Source organism: Schistocerca serialis, chromosome 8 (assembly GCF_023864345.2).
Source record: "Schistocerca serialis cubense isolate TAMUIC-IGC-003099 chromosome 8, iqSchSeri2.2, whole genome shotgun sequence".
NCBI classification, from domain to species: Eukaryota; Metazoa; Arthropoda; class Insecta; order Orthoptera; family Acrididae; genus Schistocerca; species Schistocerca serialis.
The window spans coordinates 442,368,954-442,390,270 of NC_064645.1; the positions used below are offsets into that span (position 1 = coordinate 442,368,954).

The 21,317-nt window shown below is 38.2% G+C and overlaps 1 protein-coding gene across 4 annotated transcripts in view; it reads right to left on the bottom strand.

Moving 5' to 3' along the window:
- Positions 1 to 382: 382 nt before the first annotated feature.
- The window catches only part of LOC126416793 (uncharacterized), a 53,040-nt gene continuing 32,105 nt past the window's right edge, over positions 383 to 21,317 (bottom strand). For all 4 annotated transcript variants that reach the window (XM_050084662.1, XM_050084660.1, XM_050084661.1 and 1 more), the window contains exons 6-9: positions 17,283 to 17,405; positions 16,570 to 16,749; positions 13,467 to 13,565; positions 383 to 1,041 (exon numbers count right to left, since the gene is read on the bottom strand). In XM_050084662.1, the coding sequence (XP_049940619.1) occupies positions 13,470 to 13,565; positions 16,570 to 16,749; positions 17,283 to 17,405 (399 nt within the window). In that variant the 3' untranslated portion in view covers positions 383 to 1,041; positions 13,467 to 13,469. The remainder of the gene's footprint in view (positions 1,042 to 13,466; positions 13,566 to 16,569; positions 16,750 to 17,282; positions 17,406 to 21,317) is intronic.

The following is a 21,317-nucleotide window of genomic DNA, read 5'->3' on the forward strand; positions in this document are numbered from 1 at the left end:
TGTACTATTGCTGCTGCTTGTTTAGTAGATTTTTTTATCGATAAAATTATATTATAGCTATAATATTAGGCACATACTTTTTCCTTAACGTCACATTTGAGTCTACTTATTCAAAAAGGAAAGCCCATTAGTTTTATCATTTTTCCTTGCCTCAATTACATTACCAATTGTACATCACTTTAGATAAATATCGCTAGATGACTGGAATGGTTAAATTAAGTAATGTGTGTTGACTATCATTTGGAATGTGATTTAGGAGAGGTTTATTAATATGAGTAATTGTATCAGGTTGCAACCCATTATGAATTAGACACGACATTAGCTCAGGAACTAGCCTTGAAGTACCAAATTCCAAATGCCAGAAATAAATTTTAAGAAAATATGAAATTGTCACCAGTTTTTATTTAGCATATATCTTAAAAAGTAATCACAAATGCTTTAAGATCATATAAAAATAATTACAGCATCCGAGACAAATTTAAATGCTTATTTAAAAATTACTGTCTGTATATTACATCTGTTACATAAATTAGCAAATGGGGAAGGTTCACTAACAATATGTAGTGTATGTGCTGTCTAGGAACAATTGTATAACACAAGTAGCAAAAATAAAGAAAAGAACAATGACAGCAAATAGTCTTTCAGTTTATTTCATTCAGTTCTTATCTTAAATGAGCCAACAACATTTCTTCAGCTACAGAAAGCAAATGAATCTCAGCAGACAATGCAACAAGTAACTGCTGCTTCTACTTTATGACTGAGGTACTTTCATGGAATAAACGAATCAATCAGTTGTCCATGGCCTTCAGCAAAACTAGTGTAATTTTCACTCGCAGAAGTATGCATGTAGCTCACATTATCGTCCCTTATACTCACCAACCTAACTTTTAGAATACAAATTTGAGACAGTCTTTATAATGCAGTTGATATGCACTATGTACTAGCTTTTCATTTTTGATGAATACTCCCAACACAACATTGACACTTCTTCTTTGTGAACTTTTCTCATGACAGGTCTTAATGTAATACTGATGCATAAGCCTGTAAGGGAGAAACAGGAATAATTTTAACTAAAATAGCAATAAACAAGCTATATAATTTACACCTAACTTACAAGGTAACAGTAACAAAATCAGAAAGGACAACTTAAATGACATTAGAATACATAAAAGCACCTGCATCTATGCTAATAATGGGCAGATGAAGCAGACATTAATATTTAAAAATCATTAGAGGACCACGAACATTTAAAGCAGAGGACTGATTGCTGCAATAATGATTCCGAATCTAATGATCTTAACACTGTAACACCTTTCTCCCTTAACAAATAGAACTTTCAGTATACTAAATCCAGAGAATTGCCTGGAAGCATTTGTAGAATACTATGCAAACCTAGAAAGAAAACAGGATGTTCATGAATGACACACACACACACACACACACACACACACACACACACACACACACACACACACACACACAGAGAGAGAGAGAGAGAGAGAGAGAGAGAGAGAGAGAGAGAGAGAGTTGTTTGCTTTTTATATTTTTATTCCTGCCAATCAGTATTGAGATACAAGCTGTTAGTGGGCCTGTAGAAGACACATAGTAATATAATCTCTATACATGAAAGACTCATCATTGCCCAGCCCAAACCACCAAGGATAGAAACTTGAAATTTGGAAATGGTGTTTATCTTATACTGTAAGCATTGTCTAAGAAGTGATTTTTTGAAATTCCACCCCTAAGTGGGTGAAATAAGAGGGCCAAACGATTTTTGGAAATATGTTGAAGCTAGAACTAAAATTGGCATTTGGTTTCTCAGTAAAAAATAAAAAATTCGAGTTACAGCATTTTTGGAAATTTGATCCCCAAGGGCTTTTAATATGAAAATTGTACTTGACTCATCAGTTCAAAACAAAAAGATATGTGTTTCAGTTTTTGGAAATTCAACCTCTAAAATGAAAGTTTTTGTGGAAATGTTTCACCACAAAAGCATTTTTGAAGCTAAATCTACAAAAATTTGTATTTGGCTTCTCAATTAGAATAATAATAATTGTCTGCTTAAGTGTTTTTCCCCCCCTCTAAGTTCACATTCTAAGGGGGTGAAATACAAGATTAAAAGTTTTATGAAAATATTTCATTACAAAAGTGGAATCACTTGTTGGCCAGAAGTATGTTTAGGAAAGACCATGTGTCTATGGCATTACTTAGAATGAAAAATTTAGAAGGTGCTATAAGTCCTGGTTGAGAATAACGAATTATTTAGGAATGAAGACGATGACTCACCTAAAGGCAGAAGCACTGCCTTGTTGACAGATACACACCCTTACAGAGCTTTACTGTGCTAACTTTCAGAATGGAATTCCCTCCTGAAGTTGTAGGAGAAACATGCGCGTGTGCGCGCCCGTACACACGCACGTGCGCGCGCCAATATCCTTACATTGTGCTCATTCAACTGTCAGCCTTTTCCTGGCCCATGGTGAGTGTACTCGGGTGAGGTGGGGTGCAGTGTGGGATGGGTGAGGGATAGAGAGAGGCAGGAGGCAGGAAGGGGATTGGACACACACACACACACACACACACACACACACACACACACACACACACCTCTCTCTCTCTATTTGGTGGGGGGGCAACAATTTACCTTAGATTTTGGCCAAGGAGGTAACCTCACTGGCCTAAACCCAAGGTCACTCACTGTCTTCCTATTTCCCACCAAATGTGTGTGTGTGTGTGTGTGTGTGTGTGTGTGTGTGTGTGTGTGTGAGAGAGAGAGAGAGAGAGAGAGAGAGAGAGAGAGAGATGAAATACGAAATAAAACCGCCAGATCCAGGATTCGGGATCCAAACATACCAAGATAAAAAGCTGGACAAAGAAGAGAGAGAGAGAGAGAGAGAAGAGAGAGAGAGAGAGAGAGAGAGAGATGAAATACGAAATAAAACCGCCAGATCCAGGATTCGGGATCCAAACATACCAAGATAAAAAGCTGGACAAAGAACTGGAAGTGAACTAATTGCTGTGGCAGTTTGGCAATGGCAAACAGTTTGGGCACAGCAATGACCACTCTGATTGGAGGAAATCAGCTAGAATGCCTGAAATGTCATCTATCCAGTGATTTTAACCTGACTACAGTATATAATATTATATGCCATGAGCTGTAAGTTATGGGATGTATTTATAATTTTGCATATTTGGTATTAAGACTGTATAGTACTTGTGTTCTGCTTTTAAGCAGTCATATAAATTTTCAACTGTTTATGGGATTGTTCTATTAATTTTATCTGTTTCCAAAATGTCCTTGTATTGGTATGAATGACACTAATATGGTGATTACCAGTGAATATTTTGTCAAAGATATTGCCTCACATGTATCGATTTCTGCAGTTTAGGTAATGCGTGCAATCAGTCCATTTATTTTGCCCAATGACATAAATTTACATAAAAGTAAAATGTATAAATATCAAACAATGGAAAATCCAGGAAAGTTGCTACTCACCATATAGCGGAGATGCTGAGTCGCAGATAGGAACAACAAAAAGACTTTCACATTTAAAGATTTTGGCCAACTGCCTTCATCAACAATAGACACGCGTGCACACACACACACACACACACACACACACACACACACACACACGCGCGCGCGCAAATAACTCGTGTGTGTGTGTGTGTGTGTGTGTGTGTGTGTAGGCCACTGGCCGAAAGCTTTAAGTGTGAAAGTCTCTTTGTTGTGCCTATCTGTGACTCGGCATCTCCACCATATGGTGGGAAGCAACTTTCATTCAAATAATATTGTTAAATGTATAAATACAATTAGTATAAAATATTATGTTTCATTGAAGAGATTCCTCCATCATCAGACAAGGATTTTTGATAAAATTTGTATTTTTAGATCAGTTTTTTCATTTAGAACACAACCCTGATCCTCTTCATGAGCAAAAATTTCTAATTCATCAATAATGTTCAGGTATTTGCCTCTATAAGCCATGTGTAGAAGTAACGTGCATCGTGCTGTCTGCCATTTCATGATTTTGCTCTCTCAAATGTGCACTGAATGCTGATTGTTTTCACTATTATTCATATGTTCTCCGAATCGCATTTTAAAATTTCTCCCCATTTGATCAACATATATATTTTCACAGTCTCACATTATAATTTATAAATACCAGATCTGTAAAATTTCGTTGACTGTTCTAGTGAATGGTATATGTATGTTCTTACTATGTCCTGATCTGAATCCGACTTTTGGATTTTTTTTTTATTTTTGCAAGGATATGGTGGACTTTGTGTCCAATGTATGTTTCTAATATGGCACAACAATTGTTCAACTTTATTTTGCCTACTTTTAAATGTGATTTCATCTTTTAATATACTTTTATTAGTTTTATTTATTTTGAAAAGAATTTTGTCAATAACGGTTGTATTATATCAATTATCTGCTAGTTTTAAGTACGTCAACTTCTGATTTAATATTATCTTGACTTAGTGGATATTTGTATACTCTGTTAATGCCAGGTGGAAAATAGGCTTCTCTGTGACCTCTATGATTGCTAGAGTTGCTGTATATCACTGTACCTGTAGTGGTAGGCTTTCTGAAAACGTTAAAGCCCCGAAAATTTATTTTGTTTTTCTCATGTTCAATTGTGAATGTGATGCTGGGGTGTAGTTTATTGAACTGTGAATGAAATGTTCTAATCAACTATACTAAACAAAAAAACAGATACAAGGGTTCCTTCAACATACATTTGGTAACATTGTATTTTATTGTTCCACCCTGTGTGCTTAATGAGGAAGTGATTTTCAGTTTTGTCAAGGAATATATTTGCTAGATTTCCAGCAAGATAGTTTTCCCCATTGCAAGGCCTTTGACTCGTCTGTAATATTGGTTATTAAAAATAAAATACTTCATTGTTTTGTGATTTTTCCATTTTTTATTTGATGTACAAGGTCTGCTGACCAACAAACACTGTCTGCCTGTGTCCATTCATGCGAATGGACAGTTTGTTGCTGGTCATTCCCACATAGAATGCATCACAGTGTAGGCAGGTCAGTTGGTAATCACGTGGGTGCTTTCACATGTGGCTCTGCCTTTGATCGTGTACACCTTCCGGGTTACAGGACTGGAGTAGGTGGTGGTGGGAGGGTGCAAGGGACAGGTTTTGCATCGGGGGCGGTTACAAGGATAGGAGCCAGAGGGTAGGGAAGGTGGTTTGGGGATTTCATAGGGATGAACTAAGAGGTTACGAAGGTTAGGTGGACGGCGGAAAGACACTCTTGATGGAGTGGGGAGGATTTCGTGAAGGATGGATCTCATTTCAGGGCAGGATTTGAGGAAGTCGTATCCCTGCTGGAGAGCCACATTCAGAGTCTGGTCCAGTCCCGGAAAGTATCCTGTCACAAGTGGGGCACTTTTGTGGTTCTTCTGTGGGGGATTCTGGGTTTGAGGGGACGAGGAAGTGGCTCTGGTTATTTGCTTCTGTACCAGGTCGGGAGGGTAGTTGCGGGATGCGAAAGCTGTTTTCAGGTTGTTGGTGTAATGATTCAGGGATTCCGGACTGGAGCAGATTTGTTTGCCACGAAGACCTAGGCTGTAGGGAAGGGACTGGTATGGTCTCCTCTCTCTTCCACCTTCTCTGCCTTTCTGCTGCCCTCTTTCAGCAACAAAGTACAAATATGTTTGCACGCCAAAATTTTTGGCGAGGAAGGTGGAATGAGGACTGAGGCAGCTGGTTCCCCACTTTTCTGCTAGAGTCTTTTAAAATGAATTCCACAGGCCAGTAAAGTTACTTTTACACACACACACACACACACACACACACACACACACACACACACACACACACACACACACTCTTTGACACAAGTAAACAAAAAGTAAGTTCATTTATTTATACATTGACACATATAAACAGAAAATATGTATGCATAATATAAAAGTTAACACAAAATCAGCTGCTTTACATTTTTTCTGGATACATGGCTCATCGATTGCCACTTGTTGAAAATCCCGGCTTATGATTTGTAAAAGAGTAAAAATGTTATTAGAAATATTTTACTGAAGTTGCAGTCTTTCTACTATACCAAAAAAATGTGGTGCTTCATTTGCAAAAACAAAGAATTTCACATGATGATTATTTTTTCCACACAAGTTAAAACTACATTTACGTTCCAGATAAAATATTACGTGTGGAAGTAAGGTAACTGTGATGATATCAAAAAAAGTTACAAGGTTCCCCTGTGACCATCACCTTAAGAACAAATTGTAAAAATTTTGATTGTTTACCACGAATAGAAATTATAAAAGTTGCCACCCCCACAACTGGTACTTTTGGTACCAAGTAATTAGTTTTTCGGGTGCATCTTGATAATGCATACAGATTTTTTGCAGGTGGGAAAAGATCATTTCTAGATGAACATCTAAAGAGTACAATTAAAAACTGAACAACTTGCTAAGGTTAGTTATTTAAATACTTATGACCCCACGGAGCTAAAAACCAGTTTCTGCTGTTTCCTTACGAACCACCCATGTTAGACCACACCTAACGCAAAAGTCAACCGATTTGCTCAACTTGCCTGAGCTGGAGGAACTTTCTCGATACTTTAGAAATACTTTGGTTTTAGCAGTTGCCAGAGAGCACCAGAAAACACATTATTACACATGCGCAGCTGCAGTGATGTAGGAAGCCCGCATTCTCGTATTATAAAGCATTAAGAGATCTTACATTAAGTAATAAAAGGAACAGGACATCATCAGGAGGATACTCCAAGAGAATCGGAATTTCGTAAAACCATACTAAAACACACAATTCGGCTTGAAGTGCACATTGATTTGTCTAGATTCACAATGAAGTAGGTCCCACCTGATATTAAGATTTTCAGTGTGGTCTTTGGGATGTAAATTTTCTTGGAGTATCAGTACTGTACTATCTCATGTTTGGTTCTTTATTATGGCATAATGCCATACATGGTAGAAGACAAAAACGTGCACCTGAAATTCAGCGAACAATTGGAACTAGCCAATACTGTGGAATGAAATACTTTGTTTCAAATAAATTGATTGGCTTAGTGGAAAAGATTAATAAAGCCAAATTTCTTTAGCAGACTGACAAAAATAACTTCGTTGTTCCGCAAGGCGATTAACGCTTGACTGCTAAAAACTTGGAAATAAAATAAACTCCAAAAACTAAAAGCAATAATATATTTTTGCCTTCTGTAATTATGTAAATGTATTTTAATTCACTTGATAGCTTCAGACTGCAGAAATCCATTCTGTTTTCATTTGACGAGGGAGCTGTAAATGATGAAGAAACAGTGAAATCAGTTAACACAAACACGGGTCACATGGAGACTAACCCCCCCCCCCAACAACAACTCAGACAACCCTGCACATGTGCGAAAAATTTTTCTCGTTAGCATATGGCTGCTACTGCCGATACAGCTAACAGTCACAATTCAAGTAGCCAAAAGCGGGAGAAGGTATTGCTCATATGCGAGTCGGCTGCGCATGTGCATTAGGCTGCTGGCAACTGCTCAAATGAACCTAACATAAACAGTTGAGATGCCGCGCTCATAGAAAGCAGTTTATTGTTAGAAGTATTACATAGTCTTCACCTTAAGGCCTTTGACATATTTTTGCTGTTTGAAGACACTTGTGCGTGCACAGTGTTCTGTTGTCATAAATGGCGCATTTCCTTTGAAACTAAAGTTTTATTTTTTTCTCTTGTTTATGTTTTATTTCTGCAGTATTATTCTCCAGTAGCAGGTTACAGTAACATTCTCTGGTAGAGCATCAATTCTTACCACTCAAAATTGCAAAAATTTAACAGAAAACTAAATCAATGAAAAATTCTTGGGTTTTTCCTGACAAATGACTTTTTTTCTCCCTTTTATTAAACTGGCAGACTTCCAGTACTTACACTGTTATTGTCATCCCTTCCTTTGTACACTTTCTTTATATTCTTGCAACAGAAATAATTAGAGTGACTGTGGCAGCCAAACTGAGGAAGACAGATCTATATGCAAAACTTTATTAATAGAAGGTATGGGTTGATAGAACACATCCAAGGCCTCAACAAATAATTCTTTGATGACTTAGGGGAACATGAGTGGTAAATGCTGTACAGGAAGCCAAAGGTTGAATATAATAAACAGGGTCAAGTGGATTTGGATATGCAGCAATGAAGAGACTTGCACAGGACAGGTTAGCACGGAGAGCTACTTCACACGAATCTTCAGACAGAAGACTGAATCAGAACTGCCTCAATAATATAGAAACTGCACTGTCAATTCATGCAGTTCGTGCTGTAAAAAGTTAAATTTTAAGCCTTTACAATCTTTATCTCTTACATCCACCAAGTGCTCTTCAATTAAATGTTAATTTGCTCTCTTTCCTGCTTCAAACAAGTGTTACTTATTTGTCCTTGGTCAATGAAAGTTTTTTTCTTTTTTTTTTGTATTTTTTATTTCATAGCAATCACAGTAAATTCTAACATCTCGACTCTCCACAAGTTTTTCTTACATACCATTTTTGGATTGCATTGCTATGTGGCTTTGACAGGTAAAAATTTTGTCCAAGAAGTTTACATTTTTTTTCCATTTTAGTGGAATAATAGGCCATTAAAAACTCTTATAAAATAGCTCGCTATTAAGGGAATTACTTTATGTTTATTGAAAGCTGTTTCTCACCAAAGCAATTTTTTAAACTTAGGAAATAGAAATAAGTCATCTGTGACTATATCTAAAGAACAACATAGAAGAGAAACCAATTCTATTATATCCCAAGATATCATTCTGAAAATCACTTAAAACCATGCTAATCACCTTTCCAGGCAACATCTTCATCTTCACAGGAAGAAAGAAGATCTAGCAATAGTGCACTCATTTACACACACACACACACACACACACACACACACACACACACAGGGCAAGACTCTTGCCATGGCCATGTGAGTGTGCATTTAGCTGTCTGTGTGACTGTACTGCAGCAAAAGAGCTAGTGATTGAAAGTTCTAGCCCACGAGATGAGTGACATATTGACAGTTCAGGTGGGCAGATGGCAATGTTGGCCGAACGTGGTACTCTGTGCCCAGTTGCTACTTACATGTGTTCTCTAGTAGCAGAAACAAAAGTGACAACAACATGCAGGTTGCATTTGTATGCGTTAATTTCTTTACAGTTGTCTCTTTATTAAATCTTGAAACATTAAAAAAGAGCTATTTAGTACCTAATATGGTGAAATATCAAAGTTATTTGTCAAACTTCTCAATAGAAATGAAAACTTTTCCACAAGTTGTTGAACATTCACAGTTTTTGTTTCCATTAATAAATATTAGCAATATTAATTACTTCTACAATGAGTGACACAATAATTCACCAGTATATTAACAGTTATAATCTGAGGATGGTATGGTACTCACAGTATAGTGATAGGTCTACAGCATTCTCCCTCCTTACATTCTTGAGTGTGTGATAATTATGCTAATGGGAAAAGACCACTCCCATTACTGTCAGAGTCCAATTTAAAATAGTCTTCTTCAGCACTGCTTGAATTATCACTGTTCCCTCTCAGATGTGTAATTAAATTCTCTATGCATTCTTCCACAATGTCTTCATTTTTGGCTGCCTCTCTGACGACACTTGCAGAGCTGTTCACAACTTTCATTTCTGTACAGGTCTCACTTCGTCCCTTAATTGACAGATGCTACAAGGCAACTTTCAGTTTCAGAGATCATGAATTTTTTACTGTTTGCAGCAATGTATTCTTTTATTTGTGCCAATACCTCTTTAATGGCATGGGAGAATCTTTCGAGTAATTTCACCTTCTCCAACTCTTCTCCGAAATCCACTTTTCATTTCAGCCACTGAATATTACAGGTTTTTTTTGGTCACAGCTGGTGTCTTATTATGAACAACGGAGTGATAAGGGGCACTCTTCATGATGATCACCACTGATGGACTTGTCCGATTCATCATAAGCGATGTGTCGAACCACTTTTGAAAAGCCACAGTTTATCTCAGCATGGTAATGATCCGTCCTTTTCTGAACGAAACATTAACAAGCAGTTTGGCACAAAACTTCCCAGTGTACCTGCATGTGAAACAATAATTCGCACTTCCTTTTCCAACAGGCACTGCCCTGCTCCCTCAGGTGTTCCATCACTACATCCCCTACGTATTGAATGGCTGGCATTACCCCAAGTTTCATCTAGCCACATTATATTGTTCAATCTCACACTTGCGAACCTGTGCAAAAATCTGCACTGCATCACAACTATATCTGTTCTTTCCATCAATAATTTGCATCCGTTAAACACTGAATGCATGAAGCCAATATCTTTCAGCAATTTACGTAATGAAAATTTTCTTTCTATAAAAAGATCATCTTTCTGAAACGACACATAATTTAGATGGAGTGGGATGTTCGAACCTCTTTATTAGCTATATACACTGAAGAGCCAAAGAAACTGGTACATCTGCCTAATATTGTGTAGGGCCCCCGGGAGCATGCAGAAGTGCCGCAACATGACATGGCATGGACTCAACTGATGTCTGCAGTAGTACTGGAGGGACACCATGAATCCTCCAGGGCTGTCCATAAATTCATAAGAGTCTGAGGGGGTGGAGATCTCTTCCAAAGAGCATGTTGCAACGCATTCCAGATATGCTCAATAATGTTCATGTCAGGGGAGTCTGGTGGCCAGTGATACTATCTGAACTCAGAAGAGTGTCCTGCTGGAATTGCTCAAGTCCGTCAAAATGCACAATGGACATGAATGGTTGCAGGTAATCAGACAGGATGCTTACATACATGTCACCTGTGAGTCATATCTAGACGTATCGGTAGTCCCATATCATCCCAATCTGCATGTACTCCACACCATTACAGAGCCTCTACCAGCTTGAACAGTTCCCTGCTTACATGCAAGGTCCATGGATTCATGAGGTTGTCTCCATACCCGTACACGTCCATCCGCTCAATACAATTTGGAATGAGACTCGTCCGTCAAGGTAACATGTTTCCAGTCATCAACGGTCCAATGTCGGTGTTGATGAGTCCAGACGAGGTGTAAAGCTTTGTGTCATGCGATATCAAGGGTACACGAGTGGGCCTTTGGCTCCGAAAGCCCATATCGTTTTTCATTGAATGGTTCGCACCATTACATTGTAATCTGCAGCAATTTGTGGAAGGGTTGCACTTCTATTATGTTGAATGATTCTCCTCAGTCGCCGTTGGCCCTATTCCTGCAGGATATTTTTCCGGCTGCAGTGATGTTGGAGATTCGATGTTTTACCAGATTCCTGATATTCATGGTACACTTGTGAAATGGCCATACAGGAAAATCCCCACTTCATCGCTATGTTGGAGATACTGTGTCCCATCACTCATGGGCCGACTATAACACCACGTTCAAACCCACTTAAATCTTGATAGCCTGTCACTGCAGCAGCAGTAACCAATCTAACAACTGTGCCAAACACTTGTCATCTTATATAGGTATTGCCAACCGCAGTGCCGTATACTGCCTGTTTGTATATCTCAGTATTTGAGTATGCATGCCTACTGTAGTGCCCCAGAATTTTACGAAAGCCTGGAGACACTTGTGTTCCAGCCATTTTGAACACGTGTTATTTTAAAGCAGGGCATAAGGATGAGCATGGGATACTGCACCCATTTATTGGTTGTGTAGGCGAAACTGGAAGGGAGATAATTCGTCAGCGCTGGCAAGTGTTCAGCGCGACCTGCCAACAATAAGCAAATACGGCCCGGAAGCTTCGTGGCCAGCTGCAAAGAGTAATGTAGCATTGTATTGCTAAAAAACAAATGGAGAGACTCGAAATAGTGACTGTTTATTAGACGTTGGTCTGCTGTTGAGAGTGGACTGGACATGGAAGCTTATGTATTAATTGTGTTCAAAAATGTGTAATTAACTGATTCTGGGTGCCCCGGTAATGTGTGGGCTTACGTCATAAAGTTTAGTTGTTTTTTGTACAAAGTGGAAATAAATATGCTCTGGTGCATTGAATGATATTCCAAGAGTAGCGTATTTTTAAATAAGAAGAGAGAGAGAGTGGGAGAGTGAAAATTTCCCCTTCCTAGCAGTGAAATCTTCGGAGAAGCGTCTGGTGCTAGCAGAAGACATCGGCGCTGCAAGAAAGCACAACCAGCATTCTTCAACAAGTAAGTTCACGAAAACACTTAAGCTGTATAGAGAGCGCTTAACATTACACTGGGCCACCGCACTATGCCAGTTTCTTTGCTGCTGCAGTGTAATATGGAAATGTCGTGTGTCTAGGGCCTCCCGTCGGGTAGACCGTTTGCTGGGTGCAAGTCTTCCAATTTGACACCACTCTGGCGACTTGTGTGTTGAGCTGCAGTGTATATGATGACAGATAGTCTTCCTCGGAATCATCCAAAGCTGTTACCTGCTTCCTTCTTGGCCACTTCTTTCCTGGTGCCTTCAGTCTTGCTGTGGCACTCTTACCACGTCTATACTGTACATCCTTTGCCTATTGTTACAACAGTGTTCTTGCTCATTTTCAATGCTGCCGCAGTCCTGTTAATCTGAGAAACAGGAAAGATGTCTCAGTTTTTTCTTTTTCAAAGTAGTCCCTCACCAAACACAATACTATATGGGCCTAGCTGTGTAGCACAAATTTCTTCCTCTGTTTCACTTTACACGTTTGGCTAGCACTAATCATTGCACTGGACACTGTTTAAAAACAAAACAGGAACAAATAAATACTAAAAACAACAAAAATGAAAAACTACAACTCCAACAACGAAACGACAGCACACGTTGCATGTCAGACACTCACTGGTAAGTTTCAGATGCGTATGTGTCAAGTTTGCAGAGCAGCAATGTGTCTCCTGCTACCTGCTTGAGTGCAGTCCATCGCTGGCTGGCTACCTGCAGTCACTAGGCAAGGAAACGCTACTGAGCTGTCAGTACCATAAACTCGTCTCCCAGGCTATAGCATGAATGCCGTTTTCTGTTAGACGTTACTGTGCTCCCAAGTATCAATGTGGTTGCCTTTCCGTACTTCACATATTGCTCCATTCTGGAGTATCCAGTTTTTTTTGTGCCATACCATGAACCTTTTCAATTATTAACTGAGTGATAATCTTGAATGGATGACTTTAGTATGCTTCAGCTTTTCTGGTTATGTGACCATCTTGCAATTCTTTAACTTTGTCAAATTCACACCTTTGTGTTGTATTCATGTTTACCAACACTAAAAATCAAATGACTTTGCACTCTTTCACAGAAATTTACTTAATTTACCAAAATTCCTTTATAGCTTGTAAAGCAACAATACCAATACTTCCGTAACAAACTTAAGAAATACGGGCCTTCTATTCCCCACAAAGACTTTTTGAACAGTAAAAATACTGGCTGATAACTTTCCAACTCAGTTCACTGGAGTGAATATTTCAGTAGGAACATACTGATGTGAAACCTTACCATTCACAGGTGAACAGCTGAGGCTGAATGAGATATGTCAGCAGCAGACTGAGATTTAGATTCCGAGGTTGCCCATCTAGCAATTAGTGAACTATTTTTCTGAAATATAAGAGATGCACGATTAAAAAAATAAAAAGAACATTTAAAATACTTACAATAAAGCAGAAAACTGTGTTTCAATAGAGCAACATATCTGTCGAAGATTCAAATTTCAATGTGTAAGTTTAAATTAATGGCCATCAATTGAATGCATGGCATATGGTATCATATTTAACCATTCTGAGAACAATTTCATCTCATAATAAGGGCTTCTATCATGAAAACATTTTTTCTTACTTTTATATTTCAGATGCTGTTAATGATAAAGATCTTTATTTCTTTAAAGCTCCCACACAAACCCTCAAAAGAACATCACCAAATCCACATTGCTCTCAAATGTACTCGAAGACTTAACAGCAAAATAAAAATACACTGATTTCAAAAGCAGTTCATATACTAATCACAGTAAGATATGAAGACAGTTAACAGCTCATATTTTTCAATTTCAGCCATAATGCAAAGGAATCAGCATCAAGCTCAGTTCAAAAGTACCTTTTCACTGCTCTTGCTCCAAATGCCCTAAAATTAACAATCTGGATACCTACCAAATTATTCATCCTACATTTACATTACAAACTGTTGTCATGAAGAAATATGACTATAAATTAACAAGTAATTTGGGACAATAAATAAAAGAACACAGTTTCATTATAACAGTACATGAAGTACCACTTAATTCAACAAGTTCAGTTACTTTCATGTTACATTTAAATTTTGTTCAAAAGATCTGATTTATTTAGAAGTAAATGTCTATTACAAATATGTTGAGTAAGAAAGCATAAATCAAATTTGAGAGAAAGGGGAGGAGGGCGGGCAAGAGGTAGGAACAAATTTTTAACCGATGTTATTCCCAGAAATCAGAGAATAGTGGACTTTGCAGACAATACATACGCAAGTTATCAAAAGATGTTCACCGAACAGCTACAACTACTTGTTCAATATGTAACCAACAAAATACTGATGTTATAGTAACCAACAGCATAAACCCACTTTTTACGAAATTTATCAGACCCTTGAAATTCTCTATATTCAGAATGTCAATTTACACCCAGTTTTGTGTTACTATAATACATGTTTCCCACCACTTACACTTTGAGAAACAATGTTAATGGAGGTAAAGTAAGTGTAATTGAGATGATAATGCTAGTAAGGCACTGTTTACAAACATTACACAATAACCCTTCTTTCTATTTTTGAATTTATATCTGCTAATATTTCATCTCCTAACACTTCCATGCCAGTCGACCAATAACTATACTTTGTAACGATGCTTGTAGTTGCATTATTAAATGAAGTTTTGCTTTGGGCTAAGGCATCAGTACTAGGCTAAATGGGGAATGTTTGGAACTATAAAAAAGATATCTGGTAGCATCTCTCCCAGTTAATTTACAAACTTCCTTTGAACTGTCACAGACGTGGCACATTTGCCAAAACCATTCAACAGCCAAGATAACACTAAATATTTTTTATTTAAGACAACAGGTTCCAACATGTCTTAAAATCTTTTGTTGTAAAACACATCCATTTTACACTGACTTCACACCCAAGATGTCAAGTGGATAAGAATAGCGCATTAAGAAAGGTTTGTCACCAGTAAAATATTTAAAAACAAAGCACCTTTTGCAATCAGCTATGCCCATACACATATTGCTCACATTGCTTGTTGCATCCTACAAACGTGGTACACAACAGCGCAACTGTTTACATATGCTGGACATGTTCTTTTCTTTTTCTCCAAGCTAAAATTTAGTTGTTCATTCTGCCTATATAATTTCCTATAGAATTATGTTTCATTATTCCACTGCATATGCAATAACTTCATTTATCTGGACTATGTGAGACCTGGTGTAATCTGCATTACTGAAAATATTCTACTAAATGCAAAAACTCTAATATGTACTACAATTTACAGATTTTTACTTTGGCTTAACAAGAAACACTTTTTTGGCACTAAAATCCTACGTTTTTGCTGTAGCCTACTTGTGTTTGATTACTGAAAAGTTGCGAAAGTTTCTTTTGGTTCAAACTTGTGTGGTATTTGATAGCAGCATGATTGCATAGACATTTCACTAACATCAGGATTAATGAGGACTGTATAAATTAAGTTCTTGTGTGCATTTAACTTCACGACGACACTTGCAGAATGTAATTATCTCACTGGGTTCATTGTCATACATAATCACTCAACATTAGCCATTGTCAACTGCTGTCCTGAAGAAGACTTTAAATGAACTATTATTCTGGATTTTTTCACCAAAAAGTATGAACTGCAATGTATCCAGGAAATGCAAAACTTATTACGTAAGAAATTATTTCCCTCTTCCTACACCTTCGGCCAATTTACACCACTTTTTCAAGTCACCTGAACAGTGTAAGAGGGAAGTTTCAGTGTATTTTCAATCTTACGAACAGAAATATCACAATGACATTGACATGCTGCTGCAATATTTTGGATGCTACAGTGGAAGAAATAACTCTGCTGCCCCTCGCCCGCTATAACATCAATGATACCTCTCTGCCTGATTACAGTCCTTGCAGTGAGGATATTTCAGATCATTTTTCGAAGCAGTTCATGAGCAGTATATCAGTCATTAAAATATACTGCATACAACTATCTGCTCATTACGCAAAGTTACATACTGCTTGAGTTTGTATGTCCTAATCATGTATTATGTAAGGTAGTAAGGAGATACAACATCTGTCTCGCCCCCCTTCTTCTGGGTTCAGGTCAGAGATATAGCACTAGTTATACTTGCAATGTGAGGCTGTATTTCTTGCTAATACAGCACTAAGATACTTCATACAATCATAGACAACACTACTGCATTAGAGTATCGAAGAAGAGTTACAATAATCAAATATCAAAGATTAGCCTCATTAGTTATGTGAGCTAGCCACTGAATAACAGTTCTGAAAAAAAGCATCTCACTTTTCTTGCAGTTATAACACGCAGAAGACTTGTATTAATTATAGGTAATTATTGTGACTGTTCTTAAATAACAACCTGTGTCACTGATTCAATTTCTAGATCCATAGTACGGAAGCGTCTCCAATGCCGCATGAGGAACCAGAAACGCTGTTTGGCACCCATGGATGTTGGTGCATACAGACGCAGCATCATGGCATGTAGAACAGGATCTCTATCGAGTGGCGGCCGTCGTGCAATTATCTCAAATTCATAGAGCTAAACGAAAAAAAGAAAATATACATTTCTTAACATAACATTTCTGAGAAATATTAACAACACTTCAAACTGTGGCCATATAGGATCTTGTTAGAATAATTAGAATTTGAGGTGGGGAGGATAGGAACAGTAAATTTACAGCCACTGAATTTTTGACAGTACTCTGCAAATGCTTTCATATACTACATGCAAAATTGGAAATACCAAACTTCATACTCTAGGTATGTGAGAGAGAACTTATTCAGCCGTCCTCATGTCAATTCTCAGCACAAATACTGATATTAGCGTATTAGCTGGAAACAAATAATACTGAAAATACATTGCTGAATATAAGTATAATACAAAAAGAATGCAGAGAATGAGAAGAGAGTATGTGAGACTGGTGGAGTGAGGGAAAGCAATAGGGATTAAGGAGAAATAATGAAGATGGGGAAAAGGAAGAAAAGCACAATGAAAGTGCTGTGACAGAAAGAACGGTTGTGACAACTGGGGATATGTGAATACTGGACAAAGAGTTATCACTGTCATTTTACCTTTTGCACTTTTGGCCTGTCTATTACAGGAAATGCACAATACTGCTCCAAGTTCAGGATACCATCATCATGAGCAACTGCCTCCGATTCAAGAAGGTAGTACCTTGTTGATTGGCCTCCTCCCTGAAAGAAGACATGAATACATTATTCACAATAATAAAAAAAAAAAAAAAAAAAAAAAAAAAAAAAAAAAAAAAAAAAAAAAAAAAAAAAAAAAACACTGGTCGAACATCAGAAGGCATGACTTAAAAAGGAGAGATTCAAATGTTCATTCATGATAGAATGATATTCATATTATAGCAGTTATGAATATGTATAACTGATTGTTAAATTATGTGTGGCGAGTGTCAGTTGTATGCCTCCAAAGAGGAAATCAAATTGCACGCAGAATTAACCGAAACTACAGCCTTATGTGTTAAGTTATCTGAAGATCTCCTGTCTCCTTGACTGTGGTAGCATCGGAGATTGAACCTACAGCAGGTGTTTCAGCCACATGTGGCTAATGAATAAGGGACTGAGCGAAGGCCACAAAAACGTGACGGGAAAGCAGAAAATCAACTGACTTTATATATACTCACCAATGAAAACACAACAACAGAACACATGGTAGTCCTTACAGAATGTGACAACAACAATCCATCACTACAGATTACCTGCCATATTGTAAGTCCTCCACAAAAATCAGAAGTTACAAGAGAAAAACTATCAAACAAGAAATAAATGTTCCTCCAGTCCCAAGAGAGTCCTAACCAGTAAAATGTGGAAAACCATCTTGAGAGCAAAATTGGAGATCTCGCTATCTAAAATTCTAATGCAAAGGACAGCAACTGTTTTCCAAGCAGCAAGGATGGGTGATGTGCAGTCAGCTCGCAGAGCAAACACATGCAAGCAATATTATGGCAATCGCAGTAGGCACATGTGTAGTTTTGTTATGTGACCAGATTCTTACCAAAGCGATTCTAGACACAACTGACTTCAAAGTAATGGAGGCCAGTACATAGTAAAGAAAGATGGCAGCAACGTAAGCACTAAATCCTTTCTAGTGATTTAACAGCCAAATGGCACTATCAAGAACCTGTATTGAATGGGCCTGGACTGCGTGTCTCTGTGGGTTTACTGCCTTGGTGGTGACAAAACTGTCTGCAATTTTCACACCCAACAACTACTGTAACTTTTTAAGCAGAATGGCAGAGGAGACTCCTTGGTGCTTAGGTTGGCCACACAATGGTGTTGCCAGACAGACACTCATCCAAGAAAAGATAAGTGTTCCTCCACAGTAGCAAGAATTTAAATTAAATGGCTTTTTTCTTTAATGATATGAGACAGACACATTGTTACTTTCTTAAATGATACGTTCTGTGGATATTAAAATTACTTTGACTTCATCATTCAATAGGCCTGTACTGATGCAATGCGTTGGTGGGTCCAGATTATCAAAGAAAAACTGATATTTTATTAGATATTTGCATACTAAGTTTTGTGGCTTTTTAAACATTCCCATGATAGTGGTCACTACATTTGTAATTTTCCCTCTTTCATGAATGTGGGACTGGAATCATTAATCTAAAAATTAGGTACACTTTCTTCATCAGGAGTGAAGAACGCAATCACTGGGGTCTCTCCACATTTGTGTGGAACATCGTGGAGAAGTCTCAGATTTACAACATTATTTCCTTATTACTTTACCTTTGTACAAATGATACACAATCATGAGCATTTCATAACCATGCAACTGACAACACCATTAAAGAGACTGGGAGAAACCCAAAACAATAAAATGCCATGATGAAAACAACACTGAAAATATAAACAACAATGACACACTATAATAATTTACAACAACTTACAAATCTTAAGAATATGCAAGTGGCAGTCAATAGTTTTTCAGCAAAACCACCTTGGCATTGGACTGCAAACATAATAAATAAAACTGCATAAATGATCAAGCCTCCCCCCATGAACCATGGACTTTAGGTGGGGAGGCTTGCGTGCCTCAACGATACAGATAGCCGTACCGTAGGTGCAACCACAACGGAGGGGTATCTGTTGAGAGGCCAGACAAACGTGTGGTTCCTGAAGAGGGGCAGCAGCCTTTTCAGTAGTTGCAGGGGCAACAGTCTGGATGATTGACTGATCTGGCCTTGTAACACTAACCAAAATGGCCTTGCTGTTCCGGTACTGCGAATGGCCGAAAGCAAGGGGAAACTACAGCCGTAATTTTTCCCGAGGGCATGCAGCTTTACTGTATGATTAAATGATGATGCCCTCCTCTTGGGTAAAATATTCCGGAGGTAAAATAGTCCCCCATTCGGATCTCCGGGCGGGGGCTACTCAAGAGGACATTGTTATCAGGAGAAAGAAAACTGGCGTTCTACGGATCGGAGCGTGGAATGTCAGATCCCTTAATCGGGCAGGTAGTTTAGAAAATTTAAAAATGGAAATGGATAGGTTAAAGTTAGATGTGGTGTCACTGCCAGACACCACACTTGCTAGGTGGTAGCCTTTAAATCGGCCGCGGTCTGTTAGTATAGGTCGGACCCGCGTGTCGCCACTGTCAGTGATTGCAGACCGAGCGCCGCCACACGGCAGGTCTAGAGAGACTTCCTAGCACTCGCCCCAGTTGTAGAGCCGACTTTGCTAGCGATGGTTCACTGACAAATTACGCTCTCATTTGCCGAGACGATAGTTAGCATAGCCTTCAGCTACGTCATTTGCTACGACCTAGCAAGGCGCCATTATCATTTGCTATTTATCTTGTGATGCATGTACCGTCAGACTGATGCTCACCAATTATGGATTAAAGTTAAGTATTCCAGCAGCTATGTACCTTTTTTGCTAGACTCAATTCCTTTAACTGTTCCAGACCTCACGCCAGCCTGTGTGAGCTTAAATGCATGCCTTTCGGCTACCTGTCACAGTGGATTGGCTGTCTTGCCAGTCCACAACATTAGATATAGTGGGAATTAGTGAAGTTCGGTGGCAGAAGAAACAAGTCTTTTGGTCAGGTGAATACAGGGTTATAAATACAAAATCAAATAGGGGTAGGTTTAATAATGAATTAAAAAATAGGATTGCGGGTAAGCTACTACAAACAGCATAGTGAACGCATTATTGTGGCCAAGATAGATACGAAGCCCCTGCCTACTACAGTAGTACAAGTTTATATGCCAACTAGCTCTGCAGATGACGAAGAAATTGATGAAATGTATGATGAGATAAAAGAAATTATTCAGATAGTGAAGGGAGACGAAAATTTAACAGTCATGGGTGACTGGAATTCAAGAGTAGGAAAAGGGAGAAAAGGAAACATAGTAGGTGAATATGGATTGGGGCTAAGAAATGAAAGAGGAAGCCGCCTGGTAGAATTTTGTGCAGAGCGTAACTTAATCATAGCTAACACTTGGTTTAAGAATCATGAAAGAAGGTTGTATATATGGAAGAACCCTGGAGATACTAAAAGGTATCAGATAGATTATATAATGGTAAGACAGAGATTTAGGAACCAGGTTAATTGTAAGACATTTCCAGGGGCAGATGTGGACTCTGACCACAATCTATTGGTTATGAACGGTAGATTAAAACCGAAGAAACTGCAAAAAGGTGGGAATTTGAGGAGATTGAACCTGGATAAACAGAAAGAACCAGAGGTTGTAGACAGCTTCAGGGAGAGCATTAGGGAACAATTGACAAGAATGGGGGAAAGAAATACAGTAGAAGAAGAATGGGTAGCTTTAAGAGATGAAATAGTGAAGGTGGCAGAGGATGAAGTAGGTAAAAAGACGAGGGCTAATAGAAACTCTCAGGTAACAGAAGAAATATTGAATTTAATTGATGAAAGGAGAAAATATAAAAATGCAGTAAATGAAGCAGGCAAAAAAGGAATACAAACGTCTCAAAAATGATATCGACAGGCAGTGCAAAATGCCTAAGCAGGGATGGCTAGAGGACAAATGTAAGGATGTAGAGGCTTATCTCATGAGGGGTAAGATAGATACTGCCTACAGGAAAATTAGAGAGACCTTTGGAGAAAGGAGA